The 26,653-nt window shown below is 41.9% G+C and overlaps 4 protein-coding genes across 6 annotated transcripts; 2 read left to right on the forward strand and 2 right to left on the reverse strand.

Moving 5' to 3' along the window:
- Positions 1-260: 260 nt before the first annotated feature.
- Positions 261-9,164, reverse strand: LOC114847154 (solute carrier family 35 member F5-like). Of its 3 annotated transcripts, none has more exons than XM_029136606.3 (15): positions 9,003-9,164; positions 8,088-8,229; positions 7,410-7,559; positions 7,207-7,269; positions 7,020-7,101; positions 6,296-6,486; positions 5,310-5,391; positions 5,100-5,187; positions 4,360-4,424; positions 4,150-4,254; positions 3,696-3,855; positions 3,455-3,545; positions 2,887-3,041; positions 966-1,051; positions 261-404 (listed from the first exon to the last, which is right to left on the reverse strand). In XM_029136606.3, exons 2-14 carry the CDS (start codon positions 8,220-8,222, stop codon positions 973-975), a joined length of 1,446 nt encoding a protein of 481 aa, XP_028992439.1. In that variant the 5' UTR covers positions 8,223-8,229; positions 9,003-9,164; the 3' UTR covers positions 261-404; positions 966-972. The 3 variants fall into 3 exon arrangements, with proteins under 3 accessions (XP_028992439.1, XP_028992440.1, XP_055360982.1); XM_029136607.3 differs by lacking the exon at positions 9,003-9,164 and adding an exon at positions 8,807-8,957; XM_055505007.1 differs by lacking the exon at positions 966-1,051.
- A 1,278-nt stretch (positions 9,165-10,442) lies between these two features.
- Positions 10,443-18,986, forward strand: sympk (symplekin). Its single transcript, XM_029136847.3, has 27 exons — positions 10,443-10,578; positions 10,900-11,037; positions 11,404-11,469; positions 11,602-11,655; positions 11,836-11,909; positions 11,984-12,110; positions 12,251-12,500; positions 12,589-12,759; positions 12,860-13,099; positions 13,468-13,619; positions 13,704-13,854; positions 14,080-14,299; positions 14,391-14,541; positions 14,648-14,883; positions 15,011-15,092; positions 15,165-15,278; positions 15,356-15,503; positions 15,835-15,995; positions 16,559-16,667; positions 16,753-16,853; positions 16,960-17,050; positions 17,195-17,296; positions 17,498-17,685; positions 17,828-18,004; positions 18,140-18,229; positions 18,313-18,489; positions 18,640-18,986. Exons 2-27 carry the CDS (start codon positions 10,969-10,971, stop codon positions 18,805-18,807), a joined length of 3,669 nt encoding a protein of 1,222 aa, XP_028992680.1. The 5' UTR covers positions 10,443-10,578; positions 10,900-10,968; the 3' UTR covers positions 18,808-18,986.
- Positions 18,987-19,391: 405 nt separating this feature from the next.
- zgc:136439 (uncharacterized protein LOC678627 homolog) lies at positions 19,392-21,660 on the forward strand. Its single transcript, XM_029136850.2, has 8 exons — positions 19,392-19,680; positions 20,075-20,164; positions 20,321-20,400; positions 20,511-20,626; positions 20,718-20,815; positions 21,038-21,106; positions 21,191-21,249; positions 21,348-21,660. The coding sequence occupies exons 1-8, from the start codon at positions 19,489-19,491 to the stop codon at positions 21,466-21,468; spliced, it is 825 nt and encodes a 274-aa protein (XP_028992683.1). The 5' UTR covers positions 19,392-19,488; the 3' UTR covers positions 21,469-21,660.
- Positions 21,574-24,837, reverse strand: asnsd1 (asparagine synthetase domain containing 1). Its single transcript, XM_029136849.1, has 4 exons — positions 24,762-24,837; positions 23,200-24,666; positions 22,891-23,072; positions 21,574-21,900 (listed from the first exon to the last, which is right to left on the reverse strand). The coding sequence occupies exons 2-4, from the start codon at positions 24,601-24,603 to the stop codon at positions 21,654-21,656; spliced, it is 1,833 nt and encodes a 610-aa protein (XP_028992682.1). The 5' UTR covers positions 24,604-24,666; positions 24,762-24,837; the 3' UTR covers positions 21,574-21,653.
- Between the last annotated feature and the right edge of the window lie 1,816 nt (positions 24,838-26,653).

Genomic DNA, 26,653 nt, shown 5'->3' on the forward strand with positions numbered 1-26,653 from the left:
GGTTTGCTCTGCGACTGTGGAACAGATGCATTTCCTGCTCCAAACAAGCAGCGAGGCTTAAAACCCAACACAGACAGCAGAGCAGAGGCCTGCGCCTCCAAGAACCCTAACGGCTCCCCCACGGTGTTCATCAAGTTGAACATGTCTGGGTTCATTTGGTCAGGTGATTTTAGTAATCACCACCATAATGTCCAGTACCAGTAAGAAAAAGTAAAAACACCCTCTCAGCCTGTGACGACCGAAACGAAAGTTAAAATGTGTTTTTCCTTTGTAGAAAAAAAAAAAAACAAACAGATCGTCTCCGCTGTAGAAAATAAATAGTTTCCATATGAGGCACTGGGGTAGATCAATGTCTGTGAAAGCTTCCAGACCGTCAGCTGCTCAGTGGGATCCACGTTCACACCCTACACAGGAAGACAGAAAATATCACAATGAAATCAGTATTTGAACAAATAGACGACTGGACAGTTGATACAATATGATGAATATGATGCATTATTTATGTTAGAGCTTCTTTTATTCTGTACAGCTTTAAAATAAATATTTGTAATATATATAAAATTTAAATTAGTATAAGCCAGTCTGAAACAACAATTAAAAGATTAATTACTAATTAATTACTTATTATTTAGTAACATTATGATCATCTGCAGCCTTGTTAAGAAAGTGGACACACACACAACTCTGCTTAAAAGGGCTCCCACATTCCCACTAATAGAGGCGTTCTATTAGAAACCACATGCTGGGTTCAAAACCTCCCTCGGCTCTGCTGGCAATTACTTTGTGGTGTCGGGAGCTCGACTAAAACTATGAAGTTCTGAAGAGACTTCAGTGAGATGCTAGCGCCACGTTCTGATCGTCTTCTGTCGATCCTATTCAGCTCCATGTTAAAGCGAGGAGAACGCAGTCAAAAGGACAAACAACTCCCTGATGAGCCAAAAACCTCTTTACATTTACAGCCTGACCTGTGGATCATGAACAGAAGCCTTCTTCGCTGGGGGACACGGTGTGGAGAGGAATAAGGCTTTCACACTGCTCACTGTCATCTGGCCTGTGGGTGGAGACAACGGGTGTCAGTCACCAAGTCATCATCTCAACAACCATCCTTAATCGCCACAGAGCACAGAGGTTAGTCAGTCACGCATCTACGGCGGCGGGCTGCAAACACAGTCTATTGTCCTCTTGAAGAAGACTTGAAGTGTGTCAGAGTTTAGATCAAAGCACTTGAAATAGATTTGAAGCCACAACACACCAACAACACATTTTCTATTTTAGAAGCTTTAAAGTAAACTTAAAAGTCTGGACTGGAAACCTCACAGACTACAGAAACCTCACTTGTACAGCAGCTTAAATGATAACTTTAAAAGCCATAGGCCAGCTGATCCCATCAATCTACAGGTAATAACACATAATGACAGTGTTTTTAGAAATGGAACAAACGTCTGACTCACAAAGCAATAAAACCTTCCATTCTCTGCTTTGTAGAAGAACTTTTGGCAGCTACAGCTCAGTCGTCATGAATGAGTCTCTACAGTGTCTCCTTTGATTCAGTTCAACCTATTCCTCCTGACAGATCCTCTCACGCTTCATCAGACTAGATGAGAAATGTCTGAGCTGCCATCTCCAAGTCTCTCCACAGATGTTCTGTAGGCGTTAAGAATCCGTCACAGCCACTCCAGCATTGTGTTGCCTGTGGGCCACACACCATGGCATAAGATGAAGTGCTCCTCCAACTCCAGGTCTTAGCCCATGTTCATGTGGCTGAGCTCATCTCACCCTCATCTCTCACCTGTCGTCTGTAGATGCCTGGCATTTTGTCTGGGTTGTCTCGTCAGGCCAGACACAGGAAGGTTTTCCCTCATGCATGAAAATCCAGAAGCTTCTGGAAGTCTGACATCTCTAAACTACACTCAGTCTATTTAAACTTCCAGTCAAGTTTTCCATTGTGTGGTATTAAGTGCAGGTTAATATATGAAATAACAGCTGTAGAGATCCAGGTCATCTTTAGACATAATACTAGAGCACTGATAATTAGGAACATTACAAGACTTATAACATTACAAGACTGTGCAGAGGCACAAAACCTAGTGATGACAGAGAGATGCTTGAGACGAGCTCCTTCACCATTCTGTTCCATTGTCATTACCTTCTAATCAAACCATGACGCTTCTCTCCCAATGTGGTGAAGCGTAATCAAACATGCTAAACGCTTTTTAAAAGTCATTTTTCTCCTCTAGAGCCTGAATGTGCACGGTTTAACTCTGTGGCAGGTTTGGGTGAACCATTAAATTCATTTTTGAAGCTGTGGTATTACATGATATTTAAACACAATCAGCGCTGATTATTTACAAACACATATTTGTTTACTGCCAATTTAGCCCAGTTTGAGGTGCTACAGTCTGTAGTTGTACTTAATAGGCACAGTTCCCTTCCGCCTTTTCTCTGCTCACTAGTCACCCTGACTTATGACTAGTCATAGTAGTAACTAGTAACCCTCTGGAATCCCTACTTATTCCCTTAATACAATCAATACACTTTCTTCCAATGTGCTGCAACCTGTTTTACATTATCAGCATTGTTATAGATTATTATCATCATCAAGTATCTATCTTCATTTTTCAGTTTAAATTATTTTGACAGTTGAACTGATCAATGCACTTCATCAAAGCAGTAGAGCTGCACATGTTCCAGCTGTACAACTGTCCCCGAATTAACCAGTAACAATAAATTACAAAAGTAATGTGTGAATGTTTTCTCTAAACGATGACCTGTTCAAGCAAAGTTCCGTTTTTCACAGTATCTGCAAATGGGTGGATGTGGTTATTACATTGAGCTACAGTGCTTAGTCCCTTTCCACATCACAGAGAGCAGTGCAGAGAGGTTTACCTCTGAATGCGATGTTTCCTGCAAATGAAGGCGTAGACTCTCCTCACTCCCACCAGGACAGGGTCCCAGTTGTTGTAGTGGCATAAGAGTGTGGCGATGAAGAAGGAGAGAAAGACAGGGACAGCCCCAACGAAAAACAGCCACGAGAAACTAGCCTGCACACAAGAAGAGAAGTAAAGTTACATTAATCTACTTGTCTTTGGGAGAGTGTCCGTTCTAACAGGCCAGGACATTTTGCAGCTTTTTAAGTTTGTATTTAATGACTACATTTATTATGTAGTTGATACTATTCATCAAAATGCACCCTAGTGCTCGGTATGTACTTGAAAGTGTAAGATACCAAAGGAAAGCATGGGTCTACAGCTAAAACTAAATACTACTGCATAGTAGGGGAAGATGGCTGTAAAACGTCTTTTATGTTTTTGTCATTATTATTCAGGAAAATACATTGATACAAAATTAGTTGACTTCTGCTCGAATGGAAATAGACCAGGCAACCTAATGAAAATCCTAACAATCATATTATTTCTGCATCCTCTTTCTCACAGTTCCAGCTGTGGAAACTTACTTTCTGCATGCAAATATCTGCCAAAATAGAGAGTGGAATGGTGAGACTCAATGCCAGCGTCCCGATTAGAGACGACGTGAGGAAACAGCCCCTGTGGACAGACAGCAGCATCACAGTGTTTTACCACATCAAAGGCTGAATCTCTATATTGATGTTTATTCCATTCAATTGTGCTTATTTATAGTGACATCATTGTCAGTTGATGTGATGGATCTGAATAAATGATGGGTGAGGGACTCACCAGAGCCAGAGGAACTCAGAGAGAACAGTTCCAATTAGCCCATTAATAAGGATGTAAGTCCACACTAGCTGGCTCGGAAGTTCAAAGGCCTCAAAACCTGTATAGTGAAGCAGGAGGAAGCCTGGCCACAGCAGCAGCAGGTTGAACAGACCCACAAACCCTGTGGAACACACACACACACACACACACACACACACACACACACACACACACACACACACACACACACACACACACACACACACACACACACACACACACACACACACACACACACACACACACACACACACACACACACACACACACACACACACACACACACACACACACACACACACGCTTAAAAGGGCTCCCACATTCTGGAGGCGTTGGAGCTCATGATTTGTTATAGACAGTGTGCAACAGATGAAGCAGATTTTAACAGAATGGTCTTTAAACAGCTTGCAATTACCAAAGAACATGGGGATGTCCAGCTTATCCTCTCGGTCCACTCGTCTCTTGATCATTACGATGTAGACCGCGTACAGCACTGCCCCGGCCAGTGACCACAAAGACCCTTCATACAAATTGGATTACGTTGATATTGTTGCGTGGATCGTTTCAAACAATCAGAATTACACAGCACTTAATCAAACAGTAACCTGCTCCGCTCTCTACTTACCTATGGATCCTTTACCATCAGGGTTGTCCATACTGGAGAAACTCACAAGGGCAACACCCCCAAGGCTAAAAACAACAGATACCACATGACTACGATGAAAATGATGCTATTCTTGCTACTATCTTGTAAGCTTGCAGCCTAACAGCAACAGCACCCTTTGTGGCCTGATCCACTACGATCCATTAGAATTTTAAGTTCTAGGACAAGCTTGTGAATAAAGATAGGTGTTAACATTATTCCCTGGCTGATCTCGTCCATAACAATAAAACCCACCAGGTGTTACCAATGTAATTGTAGTAATTGTCACAGCGAATCCACTTTAAACATTATAGTTTGTAACGAATATGGTGTTAGAACAAACAACACACAAAACAATTACAGTCTGTCACCTGGGCTGAACTACATTACATTTATACCAAAAAGCATTTGATTTTATTCATAAATCAGAGCACATACTGCATTGCTACTTATCATGGTAATTTATAAGTCTGGATACAAGCCAGTAGATTCAGGAGCAACTGAGGCCACAACAGAGAGAAGTTGATAATAAAAACATTCAAATATCATCACTCCAGTTTTGGTCTTTGCCTGATACATAAACCCAAGTAGAAGCAACTTTTCCAAAGTACTCAAACAACCTAAAATCTAAATGCAAATCATGGAGACACACGTGTAAAACAGGAGCTTCACCCATGCAAATCACCTGCTCTACAGCCCCGAGCGGCAACATCAACACTTACCTGAGAGCCACAGCTAGCAGTTTGGACAGGGTGAAGCGGTCACTGCTATTGCTAGGAAATATGGCCGCTAAGATGAGTGTGAACAAGCCTGAAGAGGAAAAGACAACATAGGTCAAATGATAAAAACAGCAACAGGCAGATAGTGAGGCAGCCATTACACAACTAGCACTAGCACCAGACTCACTATGACTTAGACACTGAAATCCTCACCTGAGGTGGATGACAGAATGTTGACGATAGCAACCTGTGTGTCGGACAGGGCTTCCTGATAGGACAGGTTAGCCAGGAACCACTGGAAGGCAAACAGTAGCTGTGATATCAAGCTTGGTGACAGCAAATAAAAAGCCTAAAAGGTCCTAACAAGCAGCAACACAACATAAGAGGCCTCTGATCTTCAGGCTCTAAGACAGATAAAACTGTGGACACATCTGAATGGGCTCAGGAATATTTGTAAAACTCTCACTGGCCAGACTGACATTCAGTGAAGTTTAATGTCTGTCATTCAAAGAAGCCATGTGTGAACATCAAAGCCACAACGCTCATTTAAAACCTAACCATTAAAAGTGGTCTGCATCAAAGAGGAAAACTACTGTAGTCATGTCTTTCTGAAAACCATGGGTGCAGCGCTGGTCAACGGTGGCACAGGGCTGCACATGCGCTTCATTAGGTGCTGAGGGACAGGTTTTAGAGCAGCGTGTACCGATTCAGACGTCACTTTCAGGGGATGAAAATGACAACAGCTTGGCTTCATAGTGATTATAAATATTAGCTGCATGTTGTAAAAGAAAACACAAAGACGACTCTGGAATGTAGAGCTGTTAGAATCCTGGGATGACATTGCTGGTCAGGTTCCAGTTTACAGGTGTTGTTAAAAGAAGCACTTGCAGCCATGCCACACGTGGTTCTGTCTCCACTTTAAGGCGTCATCAGCTACATTTCCTTAGTTCAAACTTTTAATATGTTTCTAAATATATCAATAAAATATGACAAGTCACTGCATTCAGTTTTTATATAGTGTTCTAGCTTTTCAGTAATGAGGTTGTTTTAAGTCCAGTTACTACTGAAACCCCATTGGATGCTGTTCGAAACATTTTACTAGGTAGTGTATGTGTCTAGACCAAATGAATATAGCTACATTCATATTTAAATAGAACTGAAGTCAAATTAAAAAACTGTCTTTCCAGATGGATTCTCACCACAAAGCAGAAAAAGAAGCTGATTTTGGCCACGTCTGTGATGGTTAACTTGCCCACGGTGCGCAGCATCGCTTCATGGTCCTTGGCGGCCGGGTAAGACATGCGGGACAGCTTTGCCTCCAGAGCTTGTGTAGAGGGCAACTGACGCACCTCCATGATATTACTGAAACGCACCCGGTGCTTTTTGGAAGCTGTTGAGGCAGAAATGGAAAAAGGTGTGAACTGATGGAGGCGGGGAAAGAAATATTTGCAGCAAGCAGCATGATTTTCTTGTATTACACAAAATATCTGTCTGTAACTGAACATATGCATCATTATTTCTGACAAAGGGTGACAGCAAAAACTGTAGTAAGACTTGGTGGTGTGGCTTCGCAGATGTTCCAGCATATCTGCCATTTCTAGAGATTCGAGTAATGTGAGGGATATGACGTAAAAGGAAGAAAAAAATCTAAAGAATCATCAACTTTTTCAATGGCTGCCAAATGCAGCTAAGATGATGAGAGTGACATCCCACTGATGGTGCAAGAACATGAAAGACGAAAGAAAAAGCCTGAGTCTGACTGTTGATGAAACAGTCCCACAGACATTTCTCGTTTTGAGAAAGTTTGTGTAGACAACATCTACATCCACAGTTCATGGCTGCCCTCTAGTGTATTAAATTAAAAGACACCAAGGAGTTCAGTTAAAACCTAATCACAAATAACATCAACAGAAGTATACTCACAAGATTCACAGTCTCCGAGTAAACAACTGGCGTGTTCAGCTGTCATATCCTGGAACTTCACTGGCACATACAGTGGCTCACTCTGCACAGGAGAAGACGGTTACACATCTGTATCTGCAGCTGCTAAGGACTAACAAACTGCTAGATGCAGAAGCCTTCAAAAAGAATCCTCACTTAAACTACGTACCAAACAGTTGTTCACAGTGGTGTCAGTGGTGCAGGGTGCAAAGTAAGCCTCAGCATCAGCAAACTGCAGAGGGATACAATTCTGATAAATTTGTCTCAGGACCATTTACACATTTCATGGCATAGACATTGTTTAGTTGTTTGCAGGAAAAAATCTTTATACACACTGACCCCGTGTGGGGAGAGTGTGGTCAGACAACTTACAAACGCAGAGTGGCGCCGTTTGAGAGTGCCAGTGCACTGCTGCCTCCAGGGCCGCCACAGTAGGAAACCCAGCAAATACAGCACAAACATGGAAGTCTTGGTGAATGTGCTAAAGAAAGGTTTGTTGTACTCCTGCCGCTTGAAAATGTACTGGAGAAGCAACACAACAAGGCCATTACAGTAAGATACAAATTCAGTCCCTTTTGCATATTGAAGCATATGAAATCATTTTCCCAGTATGTGCTTCAGTCTTAGACTGTGTTGAAGCGCATGTTTGCTCCTTCCCACATGAATCCTGTTTTCTCGGATAATGGCGCCACTGTGACGTGAAATCAGCTGACATCCTTTAAACTAAAGCACCAGCTCAGACCTCAAACTGGGATGTTGTTCATTGTCCTGGGTAGCGTAGAGCAATTAAAGCACCAGCTACAAGTTATATTATTATTATCACATTTTTAGGAGTTGCAGCGTGGATTTGATTACTTTAAGTTGTTGTTGCGACAGACATGCACAACACTATGTCATGCAAACCCAACATAACATATACAGATATGCTGAGTTCGTACTTTTACCTGTGGATGCCTCATCATCTAATGTCTGCTAAAGTGTCAGTCGCACAGACAAGCTTTATGCAAAGGTAGGTGAGAGGTAAATAGCTCAATGTGACAAGTCACTTACTGAGGTTAGCTCGGATGACAGCACCCAGATGACATCCACCAGCAGGAGTATCACCACCCCCAGCGCCATGCGCCTCCGCTGGGATCCCGAGCTTCCCTGAGAGCTCATCCGGTTCATGACGAACACCCACTCCATCAGGAAACTGACAGACCGCCAAGGACAAACACAAACACGTTGACATTAACCTCACCCCTGCACCATCTCTGAAAGCTGAGTCATGTATTGTACTGGATTTCTTCTTTTCCAGAAATCCAGTTGACATGACTCAACTTTGAGCCATGTTCCTCTGTATGACTGAGAATCTGGTTAACACACGCTACCTAATAAACGTAAGCCGTTTCTATTTCCCAGGAAAACTGCACTTCAATCGTCACTAAACCCACAATAGGTTCACAGGTAACGAAGCCCATTCACAAACCGAAGGGGACACAGCAACACAATCAGCCCGTAGGTAACTAGAACCAGAGATGCACACCCCTCTCCTGTTCGGGTCGGTGGTTGGTAGCTTACACGGCAGCAGGCTAAAGCTAGCTAGTTCATGTAAACGGTGTGCAGCTGGGAGAGAAACGGGAACACGTAATGTAAAAACTCAGAGTAACGCTGATTGTAAAAAACATACTGAGCCAATAGTCAATGCGGACAGGTTACTGCTATGAAGGTATCGCTTCCTCTAAGACGTCCACTTAAGCTAGCTACAGTAATGAACGAGTCGCACTTACTTATTAACAAGTAACGTTAATGCTGTAGGTTGCTACGCGCTTCAAATTAACATCAGCTCGACTTCACTGACAGCTGGTTAAAGTGCACCCGTGTGTCCCCTAGCTAGTAAAATGACTGTGCTGCGTTTAGCTAACGCGACGTTGAGGCTCTTACGTTGACTTGCTAAGTTAAGTTGATTGACGTCAATCTTTTTACCTGGATGCAACGAGATGTCATTTAGTTTGCGCCGCCATTTTCTCGCGTTTATCATCAATTGTGAAACATCAATAAAATCACAGTTTTTACGATACAATTATCGACAGTCCAACAGTTGTAAACATTAGCACACCCCGCACTCTTCAGCATCAGGTGACTTGGTTTATGTTGTGCAAAGGCTTCTGGGATATGAAGTCTCCTTCTATTTAGGTCACGTCAATTTTCTAATGAAAATGTGAACACAGATTCATGTCTAGTGAAATAAACATCGGCCTGTAGTTTATAGAGTTGAAGGCTTTTGTCCTATTTTTTATATATCGTTCATTATACTTTGGTTTCAGATTAAGGGTAAAGGTATAAAGAAAGAGCACCATAATGCATAAGGCAAATGATCAAATTTTCTAAATCAGTATACCAGATAATGATTTACTTTGTGGAAGAATTATGTTTTCTTCTACGTTTTTAATTTTGTAAAGCCATAGACATGTAATGGTACGCTGCTATAGTCTTTGGACTTCATACAAGTAATTAATGAAATGTATTAATAAAATAATGAAATTATTATTAGTCCAGCATTACACATCACAGCACAGTCTCTTTTTATGTTTTATGTTGCATTTTTTATGTATGATAAGTGCTATATAAATAAAGTTTGATTGGTTGGTTGAATGATTAAAGACATCCTTTTCTCTTGCATTCAGATTGTGGGAATGCATGACAGATCCAGAAGGTTGTCGGGAACAGTTACACTGACCCATTTAGACTTAGATAACTTAACTATGATATTTGCACACTAAATATATAGGGTGACACAGAAAAACGAGAAATTTACTGTGTTTCTGTCTCAACTTGTACAAGTATTATAAGTCAGGCGCATTTTAGTGCAGAATAAGGAGGCAGAATGAGTAATAAAAGTAAAGATATGAGAGTAAAGTCAAATGTAAAAGTGGAAAAATCAAGGGCATGAGAAAATAAAAGGGAAAAGCATAAAGAGCAACAAAGGACATTGGAACATGTAAAGGTTGATGCAATGTTGCAACGACAGAAAAAAAGAACAAATACAGAATTTATAAAAAAGACAAAAACGGGATACAATCTCCACACATTCTCTGAAATTAACATTATGTACACAATGACACTTACACTTATTTTAAGTCAAGTACCCAATGCATTTCTTATATTCTATAACCTAACAACCATATATGGTTATATAACCATATATACTGAATATATTTTATGTCTGTAAATTCTATGTATCTGATGTGGCACATTTAAGGTACACCAAGACATTTTTAACCATGATAGTTTCTTCAGCTTTATATTACATGCTTTTTAGTGGAATGTTGCACAGTTTTTACTAAAACTACTGACTTTACTACAGTTATGTAGTTATGACGTCCAGCAGGGGGCGGCTGCCTCCGCGCTCTGCGCTCAGCAGGAACACCAGAAGAAAAGTAAAAGCGTTTCTCAATCAAACATGGCCGCTTCCTCTACAAGCTAGCAGAGTCGTGTATACTGATTGCCATAAAGTTATTCCAAACGCTGTCACGTATTAAATTCCCGTTGCTTCAACTAAGTGAGTTGCGTGTGTAGCCGTAAGCGGTTGTGACATTTTTACCGAGTCGCAAACAGTTTAAAGCTTATTATTTTAAATAGCTAGCAATAGTATTGGCGCGCGAGCTAAATAAGTAGCAGATAGAGCAAAGTCATCTTAACTGTAATAACTGGCGCTGAAGTTGTGTTATTAAAGGTTTATAGTTCATATGTTTGACACTTAAGGCTGATAATATTACTATTTGCGTCCGTAGTTAATCAGTAGCGCGTTCGGTTTAATATCCGGCTAGCGAACAGACTGTCGATGGTTGTAATGTTAATTGCATTTGTTTTGCGGTTCCAGGTCCCACTGTTAATTTGTGTTTTTGAAGAAATTATGTCGCTAAAGTGACGGAAGCAGTGTAGCAACAGCATGGACTTTACATCTGAGGACGGGGAAACTCCTATCCCCCACACCGTCGATATGACCACCAGTGAAAAGGTGCATTTATGTTGTAGACATGTTAATACAGCATTGTGTAGATTGTCATCACTACAAGAAGCTGCTACACAAAGTGATATCACACACCTGTCAATCTTGACGTAAACATCACCTGTCATGAGTGAATACGCTAGAAGTGACGCAGAAGGTACAAGGTTTCGAAAATATTGTTCACTGGAACTTAAACATGTGAATACATTGTGAATGTTTTTTTATTAGTGGCTAAACCGATTTAAACTAGTGGAATATATGAAAATTAAATAAGGGAAGTGATGCATTTAAAACACAAACACTCCATTTTCATGTGGACATGTTGAAAGACATCCAATGCAAAGTGATGGTCACTTTGTTGTTTTGCCATTTCAGGTGGTGGATCTCCTAAATCAGGCTGCTTTGATACCCACAGATGAAAAACTTACTGTGCTCAAACAGGTTTGTAGTCTAAACTGTATTTTTTTCTAAGATCCTTCTCATAGTGAAATAATAACCATAAGCTTATAAGTGTACAAAGCAGTATGTTTATATAGAATGAGACTGTATTAATGAATCTTGTGTAATTCCCAGGTCCAGGAGCTCATCATTAACAAAGATCCATCGCTTCTTGACAATTTCTTGGATGTAAGTTAACCTTTTTGCAGCATTGTTGTTTGTGTTGTGACCACTAACTATAATGCATAAATGATTCCTACATGTTTAAAAGGATGGTGACTGAAATTCATGATATTCTCACAATGCTTAATATGACCTTTATTAGAATTTTTAAATGTGTAAAACTTCTGTTGTCTTTTCATGTTGTAGGAGATGATTGCCTTTCAGACTGATAAGTCGATTGAAGTAAAAAAGTTTGTCATTGGCTTTATAGAGGAAGCATGGTGAGTGACACACAAGTTTGATGATTGTCAGTATTTCATTTTATTTGTCCTTAATTGCTGTTTTTTTTCTCCAGTAAAAGGGACAATGAACTTCTGGTTCGACTAATCGCCAACCTGAACATGTTGCTGAAGGATGAAAGTGTGAATGTGGTGAAGAAAGCTATTCTTACACTCACCCAGCTCTACAAAGTTACTCTACAGGTAAATGCAATAATTGTATAGATTTTAGACTTGTATGATTTACCTGAAACAGGACATTCTCCCAAATAGATTGTTTTTGCATGGGAGTCGGTTTTGTCAGTCTCTTCTATACATCTCTTGTTTTGTCTGTTTCATGGCAGTGGTTGGTGCGCTTCAAAGTATTGTCAGAGGTGCAGGAGGCATGCTGGGATTTAGTCACACAGATGAAGGAGGAGGTTCTTACCTTGTTGGACTCTGAAAATGATGGAGTGCGCACTCACTCCATCAAGTTCACAGAATCACTAATCATCACTCTGTCACCACGGACGTCAGACTCCGATGTCCCTAAACGACAAGAGGGTGACATCAGCTTGGACAAAGTTCCCAAAGATCACTCGTACATTAGATATGGTGCGAAATAGTTTAGAACTTAATCAAGAAGCATTTCTGATTAAATTCTTGGTACGGTTTGAATTAATGATCTGACATCACTCCACAGATGTCCTTTGTGAAGAGGGAAAGACTGCACTAGACAAACTGCTGAAGTTCATGGTCCACCCAGCCATTTCCAGCATCAACCTCACTACAGCTCTAGGCTCACTGGCCACTATTGCCCGTCAGAGGCCAATGTTCATGTCAGAGGTGGTGCAAGCGTATGAGACATTACATGGTAAGTACTTCTGAGGCAGTGCGTTGTGATGTTTACATTCATAAAGTACCAAACAGCAAATATTTATTTATTTGTTTTCTTTATTTACACTTTTTTTTAGCAAACCTGCCGCCCACTCTGGCTAAGTCTCAGGTCAGCAGTGTGCGAAAGAATCTCAAGCTGCACCTGGTGGCGGTCCTCAAGCATCCTTGCAGCCTAGAGTTCCAGGGTCAAATCAGCACTCTGCTGCTGGACCTGGGCATGCCCCAGAGTGAAATAACACGATCTACACCGGCACCACGTGAGCCACGCAAACGGCCGCGCCATGAACAGTACACAGAGGGAAAAAAGGTCAAAATGGGTGAGTATACCGTTACAAGCCTTGTGTTTGTCACAGTTTCGTTGTGTTGGTCAAAGGGCGTTTTCACACCTGGTCTCTTCTCAAAACAATCTCAGGTTGATGCCTTTGAATCACTTTATGTTCATTGTACACACACGTCGTCCCAGCGTCACTTCACCTTTGCCATTGAGGTTGCCTAAAGTTGTAATGATTAGTCAGGTTCTTCAGTCAATCTGTAAAACGCCTCTTGAGTTGAGTAATAGTACAATAGAAACTGTAGAATATTGCCCAAAACCTGTTTAATGGTCAACATCACTCCAGTTACCAACCACAGAAGCACACTACACCTCCAGGTTCATTGTTACTGACAACCGTAACATTTTGTTCAGAGCCGACCCTCATTGAAGACGATGAGGACAAAGAAGAGCCTGCTCCTCTCTTGATCCCTAAGCCAGCTGCTGTTCCAGCTGCACAGTCTGCCATTGACCTCACAGCTGAATTCCTGCACCCACTCCTTTCCCCTGAGAATGTAGCTAACCTGGTAAGTAGAAGCTCCCCTGTCTTTTTGTCTTGTTGTAAACCAAAGGGTGACATTACAGCTAATATCTATGACGTGTTTGTTTAGGTCCTAATCAGTATGGTGTATCTGCCTGATGTCATGCCAGCATCCTTCCAAGCCACCTACACACCTGTTGAGTCAGCAGGCACCGACGCGCAAATTAAACATCTGGCCAGGCTGATGGCCACACAGATGACGGCAGCTGGGATTGGTCCAGGTTGGTGAAAAAGATTCAAAAACCATCATGATGGGTCCAAGAAGTCTGTGCACTAAATATGCGTTTAACCTAAATAAGTAAAGCAGACTCAGTTGGAAAATGCTTTTTGATTGAGTGATTCTAATTGCGTTTGTTGTTGTACTGTGTGTGAAAAGGTAATACTAGTCAAATTTAAAAAGCTGGAATAATAAATGTTTCAATTATGAACTATATTTACTCTGTAAGGACTTGAACAATGCAAAGCCAGAGAGGACGATGCCTGCAAAGAGGAAGAAAATGAGGACTCCATTGCTAAAGACCTACTCATCAAACGCAAAGTTCCAGCCGTGATGCTGGGCCAAGCGATCTCAGTGGTCGGCGGTTACCCAGAAAAAGTTCCCAGCCCTGAGACTCCTACTGTAGCAAAGAGACTTCCTGAACCCATACTTCCGACCGCACAACCCAAGTGAGTAATGGCTCATAGACAAGGAGGCAGCAGTGTCGTTACTGTTTTCTTTTGTCAATATTTCACTGCACATATTTTTGCTCTGTTACAGAATTGCTGGGGCAAGTGGAAGAAAAAAAGTGTTTCGATTATCAGATGTTGTCCAGTCTTTGTCTGAAAATCAAATTGAGACGTTAACATCTAAAGCAGTCAAACGCATCCTGCATTCAGAGAGAGCGATTGCTCAGAGTGGCATGTCCCATGTAAGTAATCAGCTCACGACAATGGGTTTACAATCAACAAGTCTTCTTTAATTACACGAAACAAGCATCTGTTTCATGAGGTAATCGCACTGATTTTGCGGTGCAGGTCCGAGTCAAGCTCCTGTCCCGGCTGGTGACACAGTTCGAAGGGATGATGAAAGATGATGTGCTGGAATTTATCCTGGAAGACATCAGGACCAGGAGCGATCTGGCCTTTTCTCTGCTGTACCAAGAGTACAACACCTACCTCAGCCAGCTGCCCACTGGGCTGCTAGACAGCTACGACCACTGTCTCTTCACTCTGCTGTCTGGCCTGCAGGAGAAGCCTGAACAGAGGGATGGGTCAGCAAAGCATCACTGTTTCCTCATTTATGTTCAAACGCAATAAATTAATATGTTTTGTTTGAGACTGCCATAACAAAATCATATAAAACAGTCTAAATGCTGTTTTTTTTTTGTTTGTGCTAAGTCTTTTCACCAAACTAGTGCTAGAGGCTCCCATTATAACCGAATCAGCTTTGGAAGTAATACGACGTTACTGTGAAGATGAGGTGAGTTGAGGTCAGCACGTCACTGTGTGGATTCCCTGCACGTCCACTCAGCTGTAGCACCCTGTGTTTCAGTCCCGCGTGTATTTGGGCATGACAACGCTAAAGGAGCTCATCGTCAAACGGCCCTCAAGGCAGTTTCAGTACCTGCATGTACTTCTGGATCTCAGCTCACATGAGAAAGAGAAGGTGAGTCTCACCTCCTTACACAATCCTTTATTAATTTGTGTATAGTTGTTATATTCTTCATCAACTTATTTTTTCAGGTACGGACCACTGCTCTGGCTTTTCTGAAGCGCATGTATGAGAGAGACCAGCTCAGAGACTATATTGAAAAGTTTGCGCTGAACTACATGCAGCTCCTTGTCCACCCCAACCCCCCGTCTCTGCTGTTTGGAGCTGACAAAGATACAGGTTTGTAAAATATGTGGATGAGTTTAGCATCTGTATTTTAAACATTGCATTTCTACATCCTCCTCTACATTACACCTATTCCTAGTGCATCTGCGTAACATGCTGAGTGAGTTTATTGAGGATTGTGGCTGTGGGCATCTTGCTTCTTCTTCACTGTTTTATATTAGGAACATTCTAATATAAACAACAGTGATTTATGGCGTACAATATCAAAAATTTTAGAACAAGAACTAAAAGTTTAGAACTAGTTAAAATTTTAGAAGGATAGTCGAAGGAAACAGTTCCAGGTTCATTCCATTTACTCCATGATGTTGTGTGTTTGTTGAGACAGAAGTGGCTGCCCCCTGGACCGAAGAGACTGTCAGACAGTGTCTGTTCCTCTACCTGTCCCTGCTGCCACTCAATCACCGACTGGTCCACGAGCTCGCATCTGTCTACACTGAGGCCATCGCTGACATAAAACGCAGTGTGCTTCGAGCCATAGAGCAGCCGGTAAATCACTTCTCTGTTTGTTGTATTTCGGAGAACACTTGTGTTGGAAAGTTTTACATCCCGCCTAGAGCGTTTAAAGCTGCCTTGATTAACATATTGTAATTCACTCAGATGACACCAAACATTTGTCCCAAGATGTAAAACAACCTCAGTGAACCTCAAAACACTGTGTTCTGTTGGGTTGAGGAATGGTGTGTGTACATCTGGCAGTTGTGTTTGACAATCATCATCTGAGGACAAAGTCTGGACTGTTGAGCTGTGTGTGTCTATTTCTGTGTTTTCAACTGGTTCAACTAAAATATAACATGAATGAGAGCAAATAGTGCACAATGCCGCTTCCTACTGACGTTCAAACAAAAGAAACCTGACGTTGAGTAAACACTCCTGTCAAACATTCATTTATCCATTCAAGCATTCATTCATTGAAGGTCATTTAAATACATATATAATAAACTCCACAGTTTGGTGATCTCAGAGTTGAATGAGATCTAATTATGTGTCATTATGTGTTAAATCACGTGTGTTCTGCTGTGCTTTTTTTTTTTAAAACATTCTGTTTGTAGATCCGTGGAATGGGGATGAGCTCTCCTGAGCTGCTGCTTCTGGTTGAAAACTGTCCAAAAGGAGCAGAAACTTTAGTCACTCGCTGTCTGCACATTTTAACAGACAAAGGTAAACAGTCAGTCAAATCACAGGAAACAACATTAAACATTAACAGTATCATTAACATCCACTCTTCATCTTTTCGTCTATTCAGTGCCTCCGTCTCCAGAGTTGGTGGAGAGAGTGCGAGACCTTTACCACAAACGAGTTCCGGACGTTCGTTTCTTAATCCCAGTCATCAATGGGCTTGAAAAGGTAAAGTTTAGTAATCATCCCTGGTCTAGCTGACCAAATTACCTACAGAGAATGAACTATTTATGGGTGAGTGTTTTTAATGAACTGGTCCGATTTTGGTCCGCAGCATGAAGTGATCCAGGCCCTCCCCAAGCTCATCAAACTCAACCCAATAGTCGTTAAGGAGGTGTTTAACCGTCTGTTAGGAACTCAGCACAGTAAGATGGTTATTCTACCACTGCTGGGAGTCTGACTGTCTTCTTACTGTCTGTCTTTTGACTTTTTATGGAGAGCTTCTAGGATCCTCTCATCCTCTTATGTGACAGACAACGGTAATCTGACTGCTTTGTGTTTCTTTTCAGGTGAAGGAAGTTCATCTGTTTCCCCTCTTACACCAGGAGATCTTCTTATCGCCTTACACAACATAGACTCAACCAAATGTGATATGAAGTCAATCATAAAAGGTTTGTATTCAGCCTTTAAGTCTTAGTCTTAAAGGGAGTTTATTCAGTGATGTTGTTAATAAAGCCCACAGGTTTATGGATGGACATAATACCAAATTGTATAAGTGTACAAGTGATGTTAGGCACAGACAGCCGACCTCTGCAGCATTTTTTGTTTATCTGTGGCTAATGGCAATAAGCAAAGTGTTGTCCTCACTGCAGCAACGAACCTGTGCTTCGGGGAGAAGAATGTGTACACATCTGAGGTGTTAGCAGTGGTAATGCAGCAGCTGATGGAGCAGAGCCCCCTCCCCATGCTGCTCATGCGCACCGTCATCCAGTCCCTCACCATGTATCCCCGACTGGGCGGCTTTGTCATGAACATTCTATCCCGTCTCATCATGAAGCAGGTTGGCACCAAACTTATTTAAACATATTTGAAGCTTTGCTTTTTTCATCATGTTACAAAAGAATTTGTCTTCTCTTTGATCCAGAACATCTGAATGGATGATAAATAGATATAAATCAATGTTGTGCCTTTTTTTGTTTTAGGTTTGGAAATATCCTAAAGTGTGGGAGGGGTTTGTGAAGTGCTGTCAAAGGACAAAGCCTCAGTCATATAGTGTGCTGCTACAGCTGCCTCCAGCCCAACTGACAAGTGTTTTTGAACGCTGCCCAGAAATGAGGGAGCCTCTGCTACATCATGTTCACTCGTTCACCCCTCATCAGGTAAAGGATTTCAACTTTTACTCTGAAACTGTCTAATCTGAGATTAACCTAGAATACTGGTCTGCTTGGTCTCAGTAGATCAATGGTAACGTTTCCTAATTATTTCCCCTCTGTTTCTATTTGTCTTTGTAACAGCAAGCTCACATACCTGCTTCCATCATGGCGGTCTTGGAAGTACACAAAAAGCCAGAGCCAAAACCTGTGGAGCCAGTCATGGAGAAGGAGGTAACGGATAAATATGTCACATACTTGAAAATCACCCATAATTCATATTATACCTCAAAGCCAAACTCTCTCTTTCCATACAGATTGAGCCTGTTGATACTCCCCCTGCCTTATATCTTAAAGAAACTCCCACCGCAGCAGTAACAGAATCAGAGACACCAGTTGAGCAGGAACCAGCGGTCATAAAAGATGAAGAACCAATGGAGCAAGAGGAGGCAGAGCCAGTCATAGAGGAGGAGAGTGCTGACACTGTTTCTCAGGTAAAGTCGACGCCAGTTACATCTTAATATCTTCTTTATTTTGTGCGCACACTGATGAATAGGAAACTGTATCTGTGTACATAAGCTGCATGCTACAGCAAGGTTTAACATAGTTTTGCTGAATCTTGCATATCTTACGTAAAATAACAGCCTGAGGTGTCAGGAACAAGTGATACGCCATCACCTCAGCAGGAAGCAGCTGAGGAACCAATGGAGTCATCCCAGCCTGAGCCTGCAGAGCTGGAAGAGCTGGAAAAAGAAGCTGAAGCTGACGTCACCCCCCCAGAGGACGGAAGCAGCAGCGAGGATGTCGAGTAACACCTCTCAAGTCATATGCAAACAAAAAAAATGTATATTCTCTTTACTGAAAAGGTGATGTTTTCATTTTCAACCCTCATTTGTTTGTAGAAAATAAATGGTAAACTTTTGTATGAAAGCTTTGTGGATGCCTTCATGTACTGATGATTTGGTTAATAAATGAACAACCTATTGGATAACAGTCTCGTTCTTCTTCACAATCTGGATGTGGTGGTTCATGAATGTGTGGCTATCATTTTTAATAGTTTGGTTTTGAAAACCTACCATTCAGATTAGACATTAGAATATGTCTTAATGCAAACAATTATTCTTTAAAAATTGTTTATATAACAATTTTACTCCCTGGGACGATGAATATGTGAGCGCTGAAAGCAGTTGACTAATAAATACTGCTGCAGCTCTGGAAAAAAAGGAGTTTCTTAATGCAGGTAGTTTTGCTCATGTGATGTTCATACTATCACCAGGCCTGAATTAGCCTGAAGCATCAGATCGTTTTCCCTAGTTCATTCGCGTTTTTTTCTACGGTACTTTCAATAGTAACTTCTAAGCGGAAGAGACTTTGAACCCACAGCAAGTCTCGCGTACGAGTAACATCGCGAGAAGAGTCCAAAGTTTCGATCCTTCCGTTAGCTTTGCTTCAGGCAACGTTCCCGGCGCCTCAGAGAACGGCTCCGAGTGTAAATGAAAGCTGTAATTCTTGCCGCTGGGTACGGAACCAGGCTTCAGCGAGATGTGGTGGCCGACAGCAGCGGGAGGTTCGGTCACCTGGCTGGAGTTGCCAAGCCGCTGCTGCCGGTGGGACAGTGCGCTCTGATTTCCCACTGGGCCCGGGCCCTGAACGCCTCTGGCTCCGTGGACGCTGTCTACGTCGTGGTGAGGACAACCGTGTGGTCTGGGAAAGAAAGGGACGTAACCAGTAGTTTCACCCAAACTCAGTCCTCTAATAAGTCAAATCCTGTAGTTTGAGCTGCACATTCTAATTTAAAATACGTCCTCCCTTTTAAAATATGATGCATCGTTTAAAGCTACCAACAGAAAAGTAAAGTATTACATGCTAATATTTCTTTGTTAATGCGTCAGTAACAGTAATGGGCTACACATGAACATATATTGCATATATAGTAATATCAAGTATTATCTCTTTGTGCTAGTGTTTGTTGGTCTTTGTGTTCGGGCCTGTGGCTGATGATGAAGCATCCTCTGCTCCGAGCGGATTGTGAATCCACCGTCGTGGGCTTTAACTCTTCTCACTCCTTTGTTTCCACAGACCAACGCTCTGTACCTGAGTGCTTTTGAAGAGTGGGCAGCACATATCACAAATATCAAAGTTGTCAGTGATCAGACAAGAAGCAATGATGTAAATACATTTTTCATCGCCCTTTCAGAACAATTAACTATAGTTACAAGCATCTGTTTTCTGAAGACACATTTTTTGAGTCATCGTTCATCAGAAAAGTGTAGTTTTTTTATCACTGTATTTATGAACCATAAATAACTGTCGTCCTTTGATTAGGAGCGTCTTGGTGCGGTGGCCTGTCTGCAGCTTGTAGTAAAACACTTCGGGATAGAAGACCATGTTGTAGTTATTGGAGGGTGTGTTTTCTTCCCTGTCATTAACAGTTCCAAGCACAACCCGTTCTAACAGCTGTTAAATCCAATCCCTGCGTCTGACAGGCTGATAGTTCTCTCTCCATCCTAAACAGTGACACCCTATTCAAAGAAGACTTCAGCCTCAGTAAAATCAGAGCGACTTTCTCTGACCTCCAAACCAGGTGTGAAGACAGTTGTCTGGTACTCTCATACCCGTGCAAAGAGGAAGGTGAGTTCTGCCACTGAGCAGCATCACTAAAAGCTCATAAACACTCAGACGTGATGCTGCTCACAAGTAGCTGAGTGTCGTGTCTTTACAGAAACCAGTAAATATGGGATTCTGGAGGTCGACAGTGACCTGCGTGCTGTGTGCTTGAAGGAGAAGCCGCTTCCCACCGAGACAAAGTCACGGAGGGCAGTAAGTTCATAAACACAGAGACCCCCTGCTGAAAAGTAAATGGTTACCCTGGCAGACATAAACCTACACCCTCCTTCACCTGGTGAACACAAAGACCCGGCAGTATTTAGTGCTTCACAAAGCATCTGTTTCCTCCGTACACTTGTTGCTCAGCTGGTCAGTGGATCAGTGTCTTGCACACATTGACAAAGTATTAATTCTGGTGTTTTGTTTGTGTTTCAGTGTCCTTGTTTCTATGTGTTTTCAAAGAACAGTCTTCCTCTGCTGGATGCCTTCTTAGCAGAAAAGAGGGTAATTTGATAAAGTTCCATGTGACATAAAAAGTTGAAATTAATAATAAAATTATACTTTTATTATCACCACTGTGTTATGTAGGAAGCTCCTATTGAAGAGAAAGATGCTCCAGGAAACTTTGTGTCTTGGCTCATTCCAAGGTAATTCATATTTTTAGCATTGTGGGCAACTGCTCCATATTTATGTATTTTCATATTTTTGTACTCGTGCTAAATTTGCCCACCCCTCTTCTCTTCAGGAAGCCAGTGTACATCCATCAGATTTCTGGAAGATTTGATGTTGGAAACCTGTCTTCTTATGCTGAATGTGACCTTTACTTTAGAGAAACGCTTCAGGATGTCCAGTCATACATGGTTTAGCAGAAACACGTCACAATGACTGCTGTATTAAAGCCAACAGAAACATAATCCCCTCAAGTGAAAATAATGATGACTAATCAGTAAATCAAGAACTGAGGCTGTAAATATGACGTGTGATCTTTAATTTCTTGTAAGTAATTTTATAATGTACTTGTTTGTATTAAAATAATTTTCTGAGATTTCTCTCAACCAGTGAGGAGCCTTGTGCATTTGTCAGATGCCTTTTCATGGCTGTCCTCCATCTTTGCAATGCGGGATCCAAACTGCATGGCCCTCTTGGGCAGGACGGCTGATTGGCCAAGGCCCAGATGTTTGGCCATGAGTCTCAGAAGAAGTTTTTCCCCGACACCTCGAGGCAGCGACAGATCAGCCTTGTCCCACACAGGCACAGAATTCAAGTAGCTCACCACGTCCTCGTCCAAGTACGGAAACCTGGACATACACAAAGTGAATGACATTTTATCAGGGGTGCTCAGCACATATAGATACGTTTCTTTGGAAAAACAATTAGTATTTCATAATTTTGTCTGTCACTATTGTTATTGGTCTGAGATTGTTTATACACCCTCAGACAATAACAATAGTGTAGGAAATGAATGAAACTGTGCTGCAAGTAATGTGAGGTCATCCCTAGGATCATTAATTAGTAATAAACGTGTCGTGTGTTCCACGAGTGCAACAAAGCTACCAGGTCCAGTCAGCATGACACTGAAAAAGGTTGCGGAACCACCAGGACATAAAGACACAAGGAAATACTGTTTATTTAAAAGCCTCATCTTCTGATGAGAGTGGCTAAGGATAATCCATTAAACATTTTAGGTTTCACTGTTATTTAATTTCCTCCCTAAGGCTCCAGCTGTCAAGCAGGACAGTCATATGACTCCGTATTATCTGGCTTTTCAAGCTTAATTACGTTTCAAACTTTGTTTGCGCTAGAAGATGTGATGGCAGGAAGCTCAGTGGTGTCATTACGAAGGACTGTCCACCTCGAAGCCTTTGCATTGTATTTGCTGCCTCAGTGGCATGACCTAATGGAAACAAAGCTTTTGTTATTGCAATTATCTCCACCTGGGTTCCTGCAGCTGCGGAAACCCCATATGTCTGCTGTGAAAGTGCTGAGTCACCATTACAAAGTCTAAAGGGACATGTGAATAGAACAACACCATTCCCCAGTAAAACGAGAGCCTACTACCATGACTCATGCTCCCTCCCTCTATTACTTATAAACCTATTTAAAAAAATGTAGCTCCTTTTACCAGGCTTCAAAGTGCAAATGTTAATGTTTCATTTATTAAAGACACATTTTTTAGCGAATTACATCACGCAATAAACTGGAGGCAAACACGATCAACAAAGCATAAGAAACAGACAAAAATACAGATTTGATTAGCAACTTAAAATCAGTCCATGCTTCCTCTTTACCTCGCTTCCTTTCCATGATCAGCAATAATTCTATCATCTCTGCCCAGATTCCTGGTGGAGATCCTGCCCAACTCCATGGCCAGTTCCTGGATGAGTCCCTCGTGTCCTGAAGTCTTGAATCGCACTCGGTGCCTGGAATAACCTGCTAGCTGCTCATCTGCTCCAATTCCTGTCAAGATGACCTGCAGTCACAAGTGCATTCCCTTGATTTCAATAACTGTTAGACATATGTATTTGTTACTACCGATCTCTTACACATCTCTCTTCAAAGTGTTCATCAGAGATCAAAGTCTCTGCTTTGTATTTTACCTTTGCTGAAGACGTGAACGGATGAAGACTGTTGTCCTGTCTGATGACCCCCGTCCCTCTTGCAGCAAACCACACAGCACATCCAATGCTGTCATCAAGCACTGTATCCAGTGGATGCACCAAATGACAGATATGCTCATGGCGCAACTCCTGCAGCTCCTCCTGTGTTACATTGATTTCAACAAAATTCCATCTTCTGTCAGGATTCAAGTCCTGTAACTCTTTAAGACCTGCTCTTCCAGTGATCCTGTCTGGAACATCAAAGGGGCACGATGTCCGTGAAGCAGGTTCATCCTTCTTTAAATCGGCTGGCTTGTTTTTATGTATTTTTTTATGTTTCCTTGCAGACTCTTTCTGCTTCTTTGGGTCCTGTAGCTTGAAAGCTACATTGAGAAGGTCAATTGGTTGACGAGCGGGTATGTGACGATCGGCCAAGGCAGCCAGAATCATTGAATCAATGCCTCCTGAGAAAAGTATGGCAACACTTGCATGGCCATTATTAGGTGATGAAGTGCTTTCGAACTCAAAAGGCAAGGCCTGAACACGCCTTCTTACTGCTTCACTCAGAACTTGAGTAAGATAGTTCACCTCTTCCTTTTTTTCTTTGCTCGCAAGTATCTCTTCCAGTTCTTTTGCAGACAGATGTGAGTTTGGATGAATTTCTGGTTCATTTAAAGTCTCTGGGATGGACATATTCAAAGGACAAACAGGTGACGAGAGTACTGTGTCATTTATCAGAGTAGTGCAGTTGTCAGGAACAGACTTTGATATAGTTTCAATGCAAGTAGAGACAGGATTTCCTGCTTGAGTCCAAGGGTAGACCTCAAGCTGTACTGTGCCAGATTCTGCTGCTGCCTTCAAGTCAACCCTGTATAAACCAACTGCTGGGACCTCTTGCCAAGCAGACTGACCAGACCCAGAGGTATGAGCTGCCACAGAAGTCAGAATCAAGACCTGCGCAACAATGTTCCAAAGCAAACTACGCCTGCCAAAGAAGTCTCTGCCAAACCAGAGGTAGTCTCCAGCCTTCTGGTAGTAAACAAACCCCCAGGGACCTTGTATACTGGAAAAGACAGACAGAATCTCTGAAGGGCTGTTGCAGGATGACAGCCGCTGAGAGACAACAGCAGTGTCATTTTGCTCAGGCATCACAGTCAGACCTCCAAAAATCTCCCCATTCCACACAAGGACATTTCCAGTCCTATCCTGAACTGGTTGAGGTGTAAGACGGCCTCTCATGTGAAGAACATGGGAGGACAAGACACAGTGAAAATAGGGATTTGCATTTGTAATGGTCAGGTCCTGGCTGGAATTAGGCCCTCTCCTCTTTAAATGTTCATAAAAAGGTTTGTGCAACTCAAAATGAGTTGGTGACAGATTCAACAAACAAAAAATGCCACACATTGTTGCAGTGGAGATGGAGATCTTACATATCCTGCAGTTCCTTATTCATCTTATCCAGTTTCTCTGGAGACAGGAAAGAGACCCGTTACACTGACCACCTCCATTCTAAACCAATGAGACATTTAGTATATTTGCTCAACTCACATAATTACACTTACTTTTGCTTGAGCTTAGTGTCTGGGCTCTGTCTGCTAGAAAGAATATGTTGCTGTTCCTCTGCTGGATATAGACTTTCTGAAAAATATTACAAAATATATAAGCAAACAAAATACACTACACAACAAATAATGAAGTCAAGAAGAAACATTTAATGTAGGCGCACAAACAAATCACGTTTGGTATCAGCAACAGCAAACGTCTACTCACTTTGTTTGTCTTCAGGCTGGAAAGCTCGTCCACCACAACCATCTGCTCCTTGATCTGTTAAACAGAACGAATGACTTCACGGACTCTAGTCAACCTCTTAAAAACAGTCTTATAATTTTATGCTGCCTCATTGACGTGTATATGTTAAACCACTGCTTAGTTATAATGTCGAAACACAAGCATCTAACTTTAATTACGTTGAATGAGCATGAACCCGAGCAGCTAGCGTGTTTTAGCTAATGCTACCTTTTGCTTCAGTTCCTCCTTGAGCGCGGACTGTCCTTCAACAACATAATCGCCATCTCTGGGTTTTGCAGACATTTTAGGTCAAAATATACTTTCCCAACAAAATTAAACGCTTATACTAACAACGCTCTTAGAACTAGTTCACCTCAGTGCGTATGTAAACACATGTTCATTTCGTTGAAAGCTTTTCCGGGTATGGAGTCACGTTCAGGATTTGATTCACTGCCCCCTGGTGGCGGGCGGATTTTACTGACACGACTGAACTTGAGATTCCTCAGAAAATCAGTGTATTGCTTTTATGTGTTAAGTCAATTAAAATAAAGTATAGACATTACACACACAGATATAAATGCTACTGTAGCTAATCCCAGATGTCACTAGTGTCAGAAGCGCCATCACTTATTTATTATCTGCTTAGATTAAATTTAGACATGGACTCAAATTAAGACTTGACATGACATTAGAAGGGCAACATTCTTGCAGTGTGACCTATACGCTGCTGTGCAACACTAACCATTACATGCACTCTAGCCCACTCACCTGAGCACATTTTCACGGTTTGTATTGGCTTAGTTGTTATGTTCTGTCGTTGCATCATGTTTGCATTCGGACCAGTGAGCAGCTCCTGAAGGCTCTGCTGCATCAGACACAGCAGTGCTTTGAGCTAACGCTACCGTGAACGTGCTAAGATACTCATATAGTGCCAATGGTGTTTACCCTCTTAATGTAATAGTTGCATTGAAAGTAACACACGTGCAATATTCCATTACAAGCTTAAAGAGGTCAGTAGTCAGATCAATCCTAACGAAAGAGAATGAACATTGCCATCCTGGGTTGATGATGATGCCAACAAGAGGCAGCTCAGTCACCGGCTCTGTTTTTCTGCCAGACCCTCATTATAATCTGTTAAGGTCTCATCTATACCAGCATTACCTAGAGTGCCTGAGATTCCCTGAGCTGGCAGCAGCCAGGTCCTGGTAAAGTCCACTATGACTCAAACATCGGTCCACAGCTGGTCAAACAGCCTTTGAACCTGCAGTGTGACGGACAAACACACCTGTCTGAGGCCTGACCTCAGCTGTTACGCGGTGAACTGTAATATTCTATCGATCAAAAACAGCTGTCAGGTGTTTTTCATTTCACTCCCTGGAAACAAGGTTGACACAAACAGTAAGCTTTTAAGTTTGTTTTGTGGACTAGAGGGGACACACATCAAAATCTGCAGGAAACCAAAGAACAAGGCCCACAAATGTGCTAAAGCACTAATAATGATCATTGTCTCTGCTCTTGGGTGAATGCAATCTTTTTGTGTCCAGTGTCATTAAATTGTGGGAGGCCTCCAGAGCTTATTTAAATGCCTGAACTTAAGGTGTTAAAGGTATTATTTACCTCCTGCAACAGCCAAAGAACAGAAGACCTGCATGAAGAATAGATGAAT

The sequence above is a fragment of the Betta splendens genome, chromosome 21 (genome assembly GCF_900634795.4).
Source record: "Betta splendens chromosome 21, fBetSpl5.4, whole genome shotgun sequence".
Classification (NCBI taxonomy): domain Eukaryota; kingdom Metazoa; phylum Chordata; class Actinopteri; order Anabantiformes; family Osphronemidae; genus Betta; species Betta splendens.